This window comes from Seriola dumerili, unplaced genomic scaffold (genome assembly GCF_002260705.1).
Source record: "Seriola dumerili isolate Sdu_G_001 unplaced genomic scaffold, Sdu_1.0 BDQW01000449.1, whole genome shotgun sequence".
In the NCBI taxonomy this organism is placed as follows: Eukaryota; Metazoa; Chordata; class Actinopteri; order Carangiformes; family Carangidae; genus Seriola; species Seriola dumerili.
In genome coordinates, this window is record NW_019174704.1 from 6,086,855 (window position 1) to 6,100,034 (window position 13,180).

At 40.0% G+C, this 13,180-nt stretch overlaps 1 protein-coding gene across 2 annotated transcripts in view; it reads left to right on the forward strand.

The window, feature by feature from the left end:
* Positions 1–9,162, forward strand: part of klhl13 (kelch like family member 13) — a 37,244-nt gene extending 28,082 nt beyond the window's left edge. For both annotated transcript variants that reach the window (XM_022762626.1, XM_022762625.1), the window contains 2 exons: positions 2,549–2,662; positions 8,112–9,162. In XM_022762626.1, the coding sequence (XP_022618347.1) occupies positions 2,549–2,662; positions 8,112–8,599 (602 nt within the window). In that variant the 3' untranslated portion in view covers positions 8,600–9,162. The remainder of the gene's footprint in view (positions 1–2,548; positions 2,663–8,111) is intronic.
* Positions 9,163–13,180: the final 4,018 nt, after the last annotated feature.

The following is a 13,180-nucleotide window of genomic DNA, read 5'->3' on the forward strand; positions in this document are numbered from 1 at the left end:
CAAACTTTTTTCAGTGGGGGCCACATCAACTTTCCTTTCTGAGATGGGGGGCCGAGGTTAGTCTATAACAGGAAATGATATGGGCCAGGGTGACAACCAGTATTATTGTGGAGATTACAATGATAATTTGTTGTAGCTGCCCTTCGTTTGGCTTTGGCACAACCTGTTGATTTGCAAAAAAAAGTAATAAAAAGTCTTCACATGTGTTTATTTGAAGTACAACAGATACTCCATTTATTTTATAGAAAATAACAACACAAACTGATGGTAATGCCGGGGGAGGGGGGGGGCGCCGGCGGGCCAGCGGGCTGCTAGCTCTGCTTGCTGGGTGCAATGCCTGTGCCGGGGGGGGGCGCCGGCGGGCCGCCATGGGTCATCTCTCATATGCTGAGGTGCCACAGCATTAAGACTAGTGAATGTCACAGCGGAAAAGTTTGTCCTGACCCCTATGTTGGGAACCACTGCTGTAGGTCAGAGAATAATGTTGCATAGTAACCACTGCCAGATATCACCAGCTACCAGCTTGATCCATGGAGTGTTTCATTAATTTTTAGCGAACAGCTTTCAGGAAGAGAAAAATTCATGCTAATTAGGAATGTGACCTTTTCAGCTTATCATAGGGAAATCTGATTAAATCTGATTGAGTGGAGAGGATATTCAATGTAAATCAGTGTACCTGTGAATTGAATTACTTAAGCTGAGTGTCTGTTCGTTTTTTATAGGTAAACAATTTAGTTAATTTGACAAGCTGTAATTTATTTATTGATATTGGTACATTCCTTTTTCCGTGCATTTGTACAATTTAACTACTGTGTTTTAGATCTGCTCAGTACAACTGTTGTTTTCTAATGTCTGTATTACTTCCACTGAGCGGTTGCAAGGTTTTGTGTACTGCTCAAGCTGACTTTGATGATAGCTGTTGAGCAAGTAGAGCAAGGTGTTCACTCATTTTCCCCGCTGAGATTTCCCCAGCTGGCCCAGAGATGGCTCACGCTCCTTTGTGGTCCTGAGCTTATTGCTGTCTTTTGGAACCAGTATGAATCATTTTTATGCTTCTGCACCAGCGTCAGCCAGGGCTGCAGGCATTATGTTTTCAGGTTGGGCTGTCTTTCCCATTCTTATGAACATGATATCTCCACTTTGAGGGAATTTCTTCAAATTTGGCACAAACATTTACTTGGACTTGAGAATGAACCGATAAGATTTTGGTGGTCAAAGTCACTAGGACCTCACAAAAATCGTTTTTGGCCATAACTCATAAATTCATACGCTAAATATGACACAGTTTAACACCAATGTCTGAAAGGATAAAATTATGATATTTTATATCCAAATGGTCAAAGGTCAACTTCACTGTGATGACATAATGTTCTGTAAAAACACCTCTGGCCTTATTCAATGCTGTAACTCAGAAATGGGAGATTGTGACCATATTTCCTGCACTTGGTTGGTTGGTGGAGGCATACACATGTGAGGTGGTAATTCTAGCTTGTCTCCGAAATCACTCACTCATTCACTACTCCCTTCTCACTATCCAGGGAGTTCAATGTAGAGGACTATACAGTGAGCTCATCTGTAAAATGAAAAAACACTTTTGGTCACTACTCTGGTCATTTTTGCACCGTTTTTCTGTCTTTCATTATGAGCGCAATGCATGATGGTATATATTGTTTGGTTAGTGACCATCAGTTGTACACTACTTTTCACAATGTATTGTGGGATACTGTGAGTCCTCTATATAGGGTATAATAATTCTCACTATACATTCGGACAGCACTACAAAATGGCAAACTCACTATATAGGGAGTAGTGAGTGATTTTGGACAGAGCCCTAGTTTAATCATTTTTCAAGATATTGATTTAACCAAAGTCTTTAAAAATGCAGAATTTTACTGCTTGAATTTATTCTCTGAGTTGCATTCATCCCGGCTTGTGACATGCAACCAAAAATGCAACACCACTCTATCCTGTTATCCAGCTGGGAAGCTAACAACAACAAGAAGGTAACTCGATAGAGACATCTATGGTCCACAATCTTCTGCTAAAATGTACACTTGTGTTCAAAAAAGCACAAAGCACACATTCTATGTTGTAATGTTAAATTATAACACTTTGAGGTGACGATCCCTTGTTATCTAGGTCCACAGTTCTCCAGCAAGTTGTCTAAGTTACTCTGCACCCAATCAAAACCCTTTTCCAGACGGACAGTGAGCCCACAAGCTGATGGACCGTGACTGCTCGGGAAGGGCTCACCTACAAGCATCACTCCTGAATCCCAGTGTCCTTATTCCTGGTTCTCACAAATAGAGTGAAACCATCCTAAGGGACCTTAAGATAAAGGATTTTACAATCTCCCTATTTCCTCAGCAGTCAGTGCATTCAGTGCTGGTGGCGTTGTGGGGATGTGTACTCTGTATTTAAATCCGTGTTTTAGCTCCCACGCTGAGACCCTCCAAGGCCTCATTTGCTGCTGTTTGTCCTCCTTAGCTGTGTCTTGACCTACTTTCTACTAATACGTTCTCCTTTTTTTCATCTTTTTTTCTTCAAGCTACTGTGGAGTGCTACAACCCAAGGACAAATGAATGGACATATGTTGCCAAAATGAATGAGCCACATTATGGCCATGCTGGGACAGTGTATGGTGGTTATATGTATATTTCAGGTAAGTGACTCCAGGGAACTTAAGTCATTTCATTTGTAATCAGCCCAAATAAAGAGGGATGTGTAATGCTGTGGGAATGTGTATGTGTTTTAAAATGTACTTCATATCTTTGAGTCATAATTGGAATTAATTGCTGTTTGTTGTGATTTCCAATTAGACAATTTTTTTTCCTCCCAAGTATTTCATGGCAGCAAACGGCTGATTACATCTTATTACATTCTAGGCCATTGAATCTGTTCTGTGGTACCTCATCTCATACCTTTCCTCCATGCTCCACTGCACGTATCATGTATTGCTATGAGTCATTGAGAGAGGGCTGTGTGTGTGTTCTTGAGACACATGATTGACACATTAGAGGGCTGTAATGGAAGTGGGGTCACAACAATAAAACATAGGAAAGTATTATTAAAATGATTTCATAAGGAATTAGTGAGTTAGTTTAGGTTTTTGATTTAAAAAAAAAAAAAAAAAAAAAAAAAAAAAAAAAAACACTTCCATACAGTACATTCTAGTGTGAGAGTTATGAGATTAGGTAAGATTGCTAACAGTATGCTAATGTTAGGTACTTGCTAACAGTATGCTAATGCTAGGTATTTGAGTGTCTTTAACATTTGGAGACTTTTGCAAGTCATTACTCACCAGGGTTGGGTTAGATTACTTTGAAATGTAGTCAGTTACTGAATTCAAATTATATGATAATTAGTATTACAATCCATTGGATAGCAAAAAAGTAATCTAATCTCCACTTCCACAAATATTCCTTCTTCTCTTGAACCATCTCAAAACAATTTAAATGCAAATAAAATGCATTTAGCATAGTCAACATGTACATTTGGTCAGATCAAATTAATCTCACAAAAACATTACTGGCACAATCTACAGATGTACTGTGTGTATTTTACAAGAAAGCCCGTATCTCAGATGAGCTTTTCATTGGTTATCATAATTTTGAAATTGAAAAGATGAAAATGATCAAAATGTAATCATGTAATCCTTGACAGCGTAACAATGTAAAACTAATTGCACATTTTTTTTCAAATGTAATCTGGGTTGATTATAGTTTTTTTTTTTTTTTTTTTTTTTTTTTTTTTTAAATTCTGTTTACATAATCCGGATGTAATTCGTGACTACCCAACCCTCACCTCAAACCTCACACACTTTATTTATCGATGCTGAGCACGCAGGTGAGGTTAGCGTGAGTGTTGAGTGCTCAGGGCAGAGGGTGGACACTGAGGTCGGGCCTTTTGGCAGTCGGTACTTGCTCTTTGGGGGTCACCTCATCGCTTGTTCACTTCATAGGATTGAAAACAAATCCTGCATTATGGAGATGAGCCCTAGTTTCTCAGTGTGACTAATCCAGAGCGATGCTACAAAGGGGGGGGGGGCTGGAAGGGAAATTGGGAAGGATGGAGCAACGTAGAGGACTGAAGCTTGTGTAGGAGGTGTAACACAGAAGAGCGTGTGTTAATCCCTCCTGGCTGTGGATACTGTCATCCGTCTACAACACAGAAACATGAAAAAGATTCCTAAAAAAAGGGATCACAAGAGGTTTCCAGAAATATAGATTTTTTTTCTCTGTATATATTTTTTAGCATGAAAGAAAGAAAAATGGAATGAAGTTATCTCTTAATACATATACAACATATATATATTTGTACTGATCAACTCTCAAATCATCCATCATCATCGGTTTTATAAATTTGAAGATCTAGTGAATATCCCACCAAAGAGGTAAACATTGAAGTAACTATAAGTAATAATGTAAGAATTTAAACTGATGCATTTCAGCATCTGTGGAATATCTGAAAATGCGGTATATTGACATTGAAATTAGGCTAGTGTTTTTAGCCATGGTGAATTAATTTACAACACCACCTGGGAAGCTTTGGTAAATGAAAATAAAATATTGAAAAGCTCTTGAGTATTAAAGAGTAGTATTAAGCTTATTTACAATGTAAGGCGCTGACCAGCATACACACCGTTCTATTACATACACTCCCTGATTTTTGATTACTGTGCACAACCCCAGTGAATGTAATTTCATAATCCACAGATCTCATTATTCCTGCAAACCTTTATCAGTGGTGTGTAGTTCTGTACACGGCACATTAACTACTGTAGTAGCTCTAGTTATGTTTTTTTATAGATTCAGTTCCTTGAATGTTTTTAGTATATACCCACGTAGTCTCTATTACCAAAGATTGATCTCTGTTTTTTATTTTATTCTTTATTCTAATTTTAATTTTTTTAATGAATTAGAGTGCTGCAGGAAGAATAGTCACAGTGTGTATGCATGTGAAAAGTTAATAATCCGTGTAGCCCCTTTAATTTCATTTAATATTATCTAATGCTGACTGAAACAGGCCATAACCTAATATATACCTTCATACATGATTATGATGATTTATATAAACAAAAAGCAAAACTTTTAAAACATTTTTAATTAGTTAGTATTTCACTTGGCAAGCACAAGAACTGGGGCATATTTGGGACCAGACAAACCCCATGATTTGGCAAGCCTGACATTGCAGTGGAGGAAAAGATGAAAGCCACATTTCCACTTTGTAAAATAAACTGAAATGATGAATAACATAATAGTCACGGACTAAGCTAATCTGCTGGTAGCCAGCTGTTTCTCAATCTCTGCCTCAGGCTGCACTCTGTGGTACATGGTATTTATTGCTCACCCTTTTGATATAGTAATGGATTCCTATTTTGTTGGCATCATGTTTCAGTGATGCAGTTAATAGAAAGCCAATAGCTTGGTAAATTTCGCTATTGTAACAGCTGGCTGAGCTGTGACACAATGTCACGCTTTGCACCTGCAGTAGCTAAAACTGCATGTGTGGGGGAAAAAAAAAGATCATTTGTAGGATCAGGATAGAGCTGGTCAAGCAGTTTTGTGAAAACATCTGTGGGTTATAACCCAAGAAAGAAACATGCACGGCTCATAGGAACAGACAGTAGTGCTTTTTAATGCAAAGGGTACAGGTAAACGAGCATTTCCCATTTGAGGAATTTTGTTGCACTTAGGCCCTACCTTAGTGCCCACAGTCCCAGAGGTTACAGTCTAGCTGTGCTGCGCTGTCTGAAGGTATTCTGTCAACTGGATGAACCTGACAAATGCACTCAGCCCGCAGACCATCACAGCTCAAGTGGTGTGGCAGAGTTCAGACATGAGTACTGAACCGGTGCAGAGCCACACTGCCTCTGGTGCACAGTCTTATCTGAGAGATTAATATCTGTATGAAAAGCCTGTGGTCTTACAGTTCATTTTTTAGTTATTTATCTACAAAAAGGACACTGCATGCTTTGAGTAATTTAGACTTGGGTGTCGTGGCAGACCAGAGTTATGATTATGATGATTTGTGATTTCAAGCCTTTTTTTAGTGATTTGCTGTGGTATGTGCAAGAAAGCTGTTTTTTATGGCCTCATAACTGAGTATTTTATACAGAAAAGGGTGATGATCTGTAATGTCTGCATACATCCTCCCCACTCGATCATAGTTGAAATACTACGTTTATTGACATACTCTAATTGCAGCTCTTACAAACAATGTGGGGATTGGTTAAGACTGTCCCTGTTTACTATATAGAGCACTGCAGTATATTCCTCCTCTGCCATTTTATTTGAGTGTGAACTTTATGCTCAATATAATCAACTGAAAAAATTCTCGCAATGGAATAAATGCACACCTCTTTCTGTTTACAACCCCACAGTGCAGTGTCTTCTATAGATGTAGAAATTACAGTCGTATGACTCAACATCTGTTAGTGATGACCCAAAATGAAGATGATTCATAAGTGTCTGAAATTTTGATTTCCTGCTCACTACAGAGTAAGTAGCTGTCTATTGTAGAGAGGTTAGTGAATGTAGGTATTGAGCAAGGCAGTGGTTTTTAGACACAGCTGAAACTTGTTTGTTTGTTTGATCGCATGTTTCTGCAGAGACTGATACCCAGACTGAAATGTCACAATGCTGTAAAATCAACTTGCCAGTATGCCTTGAGGAGTGTGGTGACAGTCAGTGGAGTGAGTGAATAAGGACCATAAATGAAAAACACTGGGTTTGAACTTGATATAAAAGAATAAAGTGAAATTAGGAGCCAATGAGATTTCATTAGCTTTTATAATCTATACATTGATCACTATATGCTAATGTCCATTGATACGTTCCTGGCCATCCTGTAGAAAAATGATCAATCGTAGCTGTAGCTTGGTTGTGTCTTTTAGCAATGTGCAACCTTGAGGGATCTGACTGTGCATTTGTTTGTTCAGAGACCAGTACAGATCATTAGAAGTTGATATTTATGTTTGAATTATATTTTTAAATGTCTTTATATGGTAAACTACTGGCATATGTAGCAGACAGTGTAAACAATAACCCAGTCTGTCCTGCACTGTCTGAAGAAGGGCAAAAGCTTTTAGGCTCAATTTGGCAAAGCCTTGTCCACTCTAAATGTCTCACTAATGGCACTGATTAGACATTAGGACAGTGGGATACTGATCAGACATCGTCGTATCAGGGAAAGGCCAAAGCCCTTAAACTGAATCAGAATAGCAGCAGGGCCTCTTGAGAGGAATTAGGAGGACCCTGCGCTAACTCCAGCACTGTTCTCTTGTCAGGATTTTAATAGCAGACTCGTCCCGTGGACTACTTGGATAAAGAAAATGGATAGTCAGACTATCATTGGATTTGATCAGAGGAGGCGCAGCATCACAGATCTGAGTCATGGCGGCTGAATAGACAGCTTAGGCTGCAACAATAAACCAAGCACACGATCACTGGGCAGCAGCAAAAGAGGGATACTGCCTGTATTCGGCATGCTCTGCAAATCTTCGCTGCATTTGCTCCTAGTCAGTCTGCCTGGGGGGGGGGGGCTGGCTTCCACCCAAATGCATGCTGGGATTGTGTTCCTCTTTATTTTAAGCCTTCCCTGTAGACATGTCCTGTTTTTTTTTTTTTTTTTTCTCTCTCTCCTCCCCACTTTCCCTCAGCTTTTTGTGTCCCGGCGTCTACAGACTGTGCGTATGTGCATGAACGCTTTGTAATGGTGTTCCCCTTTGTACTGAGTGCTCATCATCAGCATTATTTCATGCTGTAGAAAAGAGACTAAATGAATATTGATATCACTCTAGTTTGTAAAATTAGGGTTTACCCTGTATATTGGTTGTTGAGTTTGAGAAATAGCGATTGTGAGAAGGCGAGATTTAAAAATATACAACCTTAATCCTGATTCTTGGTCTTCATAATGCTACTGAGGCAAATGTGACCATTTCCAGTGTTATGGCTGGTGCTCCACATGGCCCACATAAATGACAATGTAGGTTGACATGGGTGAATGAGTCACTGATTGGTCTGATTGACGAGTCTATAAAACTCTTTTCCTCCCCCAAATGATCAGTGTGGAGGCTAATTTGTGCTTCTTTTTTTTTCTTCCCGCTGCAGGGGGAATCACTCATGACACTTTTCAGAAGGAACTGATGTGCTTTGACCCAGATGCGGACAAATGGACTCAGAAAGCACCCATGACGACAGTGCGCGGCCTGCACTGCATGTGCACGGTGGGGGACCGTCTTTACGTGATCGGGGGCAATCATTTCCGGGGCACCAGCGACTACGACGACGTGCTGAGCTGTGAATACTACTCCCCCGCCCTCGACTTGTGGACACCTATCGCTGCAATGTTGCGAGGCCAGAGCGACGTGGGCGTGGCCGTGTTTGAGAACAAGATCTATGTGGTGGGGGGCTACTCGTGGAACAATCGCTGCATGGTGGAAATAGTACAGAAGTATGACCCTGAGAAAGACGAATGGCACAAAGTGTTTGACTTACCTGAGTCGCTGGGCGGGATCCGAGCCTGCACACTCACAGTTTTCCCCCCTGAGGATATTTCAAGCTCACCCTCCAGAGAGTCGCCCCTCTCAGCACCTTGATGAGTAAAGGGGGAGGGGGGGCACTTTGCTCATACCCCCATCACCCCTTGTCACCCCCAACCCCCTCAACGAACACACCTTATAGACATTGTTTGCACTTCCTCTTTGGACTACATCTGTACTGCATCCCCAAGTATCCCCTCCACCTCCACTTCCCCTCAAGCTGTGCAGAAACCCCTCCCCAAGTGGTTAAACCTACATACCGATACGGATTGGCAACCTAATTACATGTTAATGTTGCATACTCGGTATATTTTGGCAGGAAATACCTTGACTTGAAAAGTGACTTTGCAAATCAACTTTTCTACCTGATGTCTACAAAGTTTTTCTTATGTCTCGTTTCTTTAGGCGTTCTACATTGAGATGCTGACTACCACACTTGACAGTCTCTTCTAGTCTATGCCAGGTTAGATGCAGGTGACCCCAGAGAGAGCAGAAGCGTAGGGACAGATGAGCTCTAAAACACAGCTGGTTTTTAACTCAGGGGTTGGCCCCGGCCCCATCGACGTCTGTCTCTCTTACAGTTTCAGTTATTACCTGCTATTGCTATGGAACTGTTAACAAAATGGTGTTTTCTAAATTTAATAAACATGATTTTGAAAGTAATTAAATGTTGTTGTCATTACTGACTACAGCAGATTCAGGATGGTCCTCAAAACCCCCAAAAGTGGAATTGATTGACTTAAATGATATGCATCCATATGGAGATTTCACAGAGCTCTTTCCACAGAATAGAATAGAATAGAATCAGTTTTTGTCGTGATATGTTTTTGGTGGATAATTAGTAGACTGGTTGCTTTGGATTTGATCTCATACGTACAGTTTTGTTGATGATTTCAGTGAGGCCTCCTGACTCTGCTACGATATGCGTGGTCATTAATCAGCTGTGGGGGAGAAGATGGCTTCCTCTGTCTTTGTTTAGTAAACTTCACTGCAATGAATGAGCTGCAGAGGTGCTGTTTGCAGGGAATGGTCAGTTTGCTTACCTGTTAGTAGCAGATTACACTGCATGGTTGGACATAGACATTTAGATGAAACATTCAAATTCTTAGTCTGGTTCACTACAGTACAATCAAGACTAGCAGGGACATTCAGTGCTTTTCCAATCTCTACCTTGAGTTAAATATCAGCCTTGTCACTGGTAAGAGGCTTGTTCCTGACATGTGCTCATGTCAGCTAAAGAGAATTGTTAACATCATCAAACTGCCCTCCACCAACATACACATCATACCGCTGACCAGTGTGAACTGGAAACTGGCACTTCTGCCACTGTCGCCTCTCCTCCTGGCATCAAGACAGACGGCAATGTCGCCCACAGTCTGCCCACCTGCTCCTCGACGATTAAAGCCTTAATAGCAGCATATGGTGTTCGAGACGTCTGCCTCATGTTGTTACCAGGAACAAAAGGTTTGTGTAATCATCAGGTGAGTTTAGTCTGGAGCTTTAAATCCTCATTATATTCTCATTATATTCTATTAATGAAATGCTGCAGTGGTGCTCCTGGTTTCAAATTTTAATGCCTGTCTCTGCGTTGTTCATGGCAACACGATTTCAACTGTAGGACTGTCATTATATTATTATGATGTTATAATGTTAAGTTATTTTACATGTCTGAAATTCATGACCTGGATGTTTTGTTTTTGTGCCTTTTTTTTTTTTTTAATGATTCACTTTTAGCTTTTGAAGCTCTTTGTGTTACATTTTCTTTCCAAAATCTTCATAGCATGTCATATACAGTTGTTCTGTTCTTTTACCAATGAGTCTTGTTGTTTTTAGTTATTTTGAAGCATTGTCACATTGTTCTGAGAGGTGCTATGTTAATACCTTTTTTGTGACATTTCAAAAGCTCTATTTTGCGCGGCAGTTTATTGTTAAATCCTTTTGGTGATGGAGCAGTTTGAATCATTCTTCCAAATTTAAAAATAGGCAGGTTGTAATCCTATAATGGAAAGTCACTGAATGAACAGAAGAGCAAAACTGTAACGGGCTCAGCTGCTGGTGAATGCATTCATAACAGAAGACAGGACAGGAATTTAGTGCCATCCTTCACTGAAAATAAATCATCCACTGCTAACCATCTACCCTCTGTATTACCTGGATTTGGAGGCAGGAGAGTCTAAAGAGAGGACGGGAGTGGTGCTGGATATAAATCAAACCCACAACCATAACAGTGACCCTGATGAGAAGGCAAAACAGCATCAGTTAGGCAAGTAAGGGACTGAAAATATGTTGCCTGTTGTCAATACTGAGTAGTCGCCCAAACATCTCTGAAGGCTGATATTCTAAACCATCTTATATAAGCGTAACTGCAACAATTTAAAACTCAGAATTTTTGGCAAATCAAGGTTTTTACATATGTTGTGACATACACTCTGTTTTTAAGATACAATTTGTTGTAAGAAAATGTTTTCCGTTTGAGGCTTTGCTTAGTAAAAGGCCTCGTGGGCAATGATATACTGTGAGATGATGTAAATTTGCCAGCCATTTGAGATTTTGCCATACTGTTTCATACTGATGCATTTATCTCTTTAATAATATTTCTGGATGTATTAGGCCTGTTGCAGGCAGATTTCCAAATCCATGCAGGGCTGCTTTAAGGCAATATTGGATTTTTGGCCACGTTTGGATAGTAATGTTGGTCTGTTGATCAGTCAGTCGGATATTTTTTTTTTAGTTCAGACTGAAATATCTTAAACACTGTTGGATGGATTGACATGATACTTTCTTCAGACATTCATGGTCCTCAGAGGATGATCTATGTGACTTTGGTGATACCGTTTTTTTTTGTTTTTTTTTCCTCCAGCGCCACCATGAGGTTGCCTTTTTTTAGTTCTCTCAACCATTGGATGGTTTGTCGTGAGATTTTGTGACATTCATGGTCCCCAGAGGATGAATTGTAAAATCTTTTACTCCTTAGTGCCGTCATCTAGTCTGAACGTTTGTTTTTTTATATCCGATACTTTAGTTTATGACCAAATACCTGCAAAACTAATGACATTCCCATCAGTCTCAGCTGTATTTTGTCTTTGGATCTAAATAGCAAATGTTGGCTAATTGACAAAACTAAGATGAGGAACGTAGTAAACATTACACCTACTTGCCAGTATAGCTGTAGACTCTTTTTTTTTTTTTTTTAAACATTTATTTATTATGGATTTTGTTCATTTTACAAACAAACAGAGAACAATACAGAACAGCACAATAAGGCACATTATAATGAAACAAACCAAAAACAGAAACAGAAAGTAGACTCTTAGTCTTGTATGATTTTTGCAAAAATGAGAAGTACCTTGATTACTCATGTTTAATTCACTGTTTCTCAACTGATTTTCTAAAAGAATTACTATATCCCCTTATTTATCCATAACAATATAAAATTACTCATACCATGTTGGAGGATTTTTATCTATGTTGCCACACTCTTTTCCTTTGGTAGTTCCAGCAGTCAAACCAGACAGAGAGCAGCCTGAGTTTTACAAAAGCACTCTGCTGTTGTCAGACATATTTTAAAGCATTAATTGATTTTTAAATGGATTTGAGAGTTACATGCACTGACATTTTAATGGCCTTCAAGAGAAATCTTTTTGGACAGTGCAGTGCACTTTAAGGACAAATTTGAAAGAAAAAAAAAAAATCACCCTCAGCATATCTACAGTGTCTGTAGATATGCAGCACATGATGTTCCAGATCCAGTGTGTAATTCCTGCCACATGGCTGCATTGCTTCCTGGTATTTATGCAAGCCAGTGTCAATATTACATGATACAGAGCTTTGTGTATGCTGAAGACAGAAGGCTGGGTTTTTAATGAACAATGTGTCCTCAGTGCTAAAGCAAAGAGAACTGGAGCAAGAAATTAACAAGCGTTCACTCACTCCCACCACCCCCCCCTCCCCCTCCCCCTACCCTCCGCTTCACTACCTGTGTTTCTCAGTGGATTTCATCACCACTAGAGGCATGTTCACTTGATTCATGAAGCAGATAAAAGAGGTGCGTGTGGATTACAGCCTGACTCTTGACACATGAACACAGCACACATTTGTGGCTCGGTGTGTCTCCAGACAGCTCCTCCTCTCTCATCTCATCCCAGCCAGAAAATGACCTAGATTCTCCAGGCTGCTGGATGTGTTTACATACACAGCACACTGATGACATTGTCAGTCAGAAAGCATCGCTCTCAGCAGCGAGGAGAGGGATGCTCTTACTGTAACTAAAGCTCCGATTCGCCTCTCGTCATGATAAAATACTCTGCAGAGCCACAGATCCCTGCTGTCCTCTGACTGCATAGATGATGGTGTTAATGGCTATTGATCCTTCTGTCTGGCAGCCTGCCAAGATATCCTGATGTTACTCGTGCAAGATATATTTATTTTTGCAATCACAAAATGCCTTCCATTATCAGACTCCACAAAGGTTTCAGCTCTCAGATAAAGTTTACATCTCTCTTTTCTCTCTCATCATGAATATTCAGAAAAGGTCAAGTCCTTGCTCTCCTCTCGAGCTCTCTATCCCCCGTGACTGTGTCCTGAATTATCTGTCCCTAATTCATCTCTTGTTCCAGTGCTTGTTCCTGCCCTGGCTGT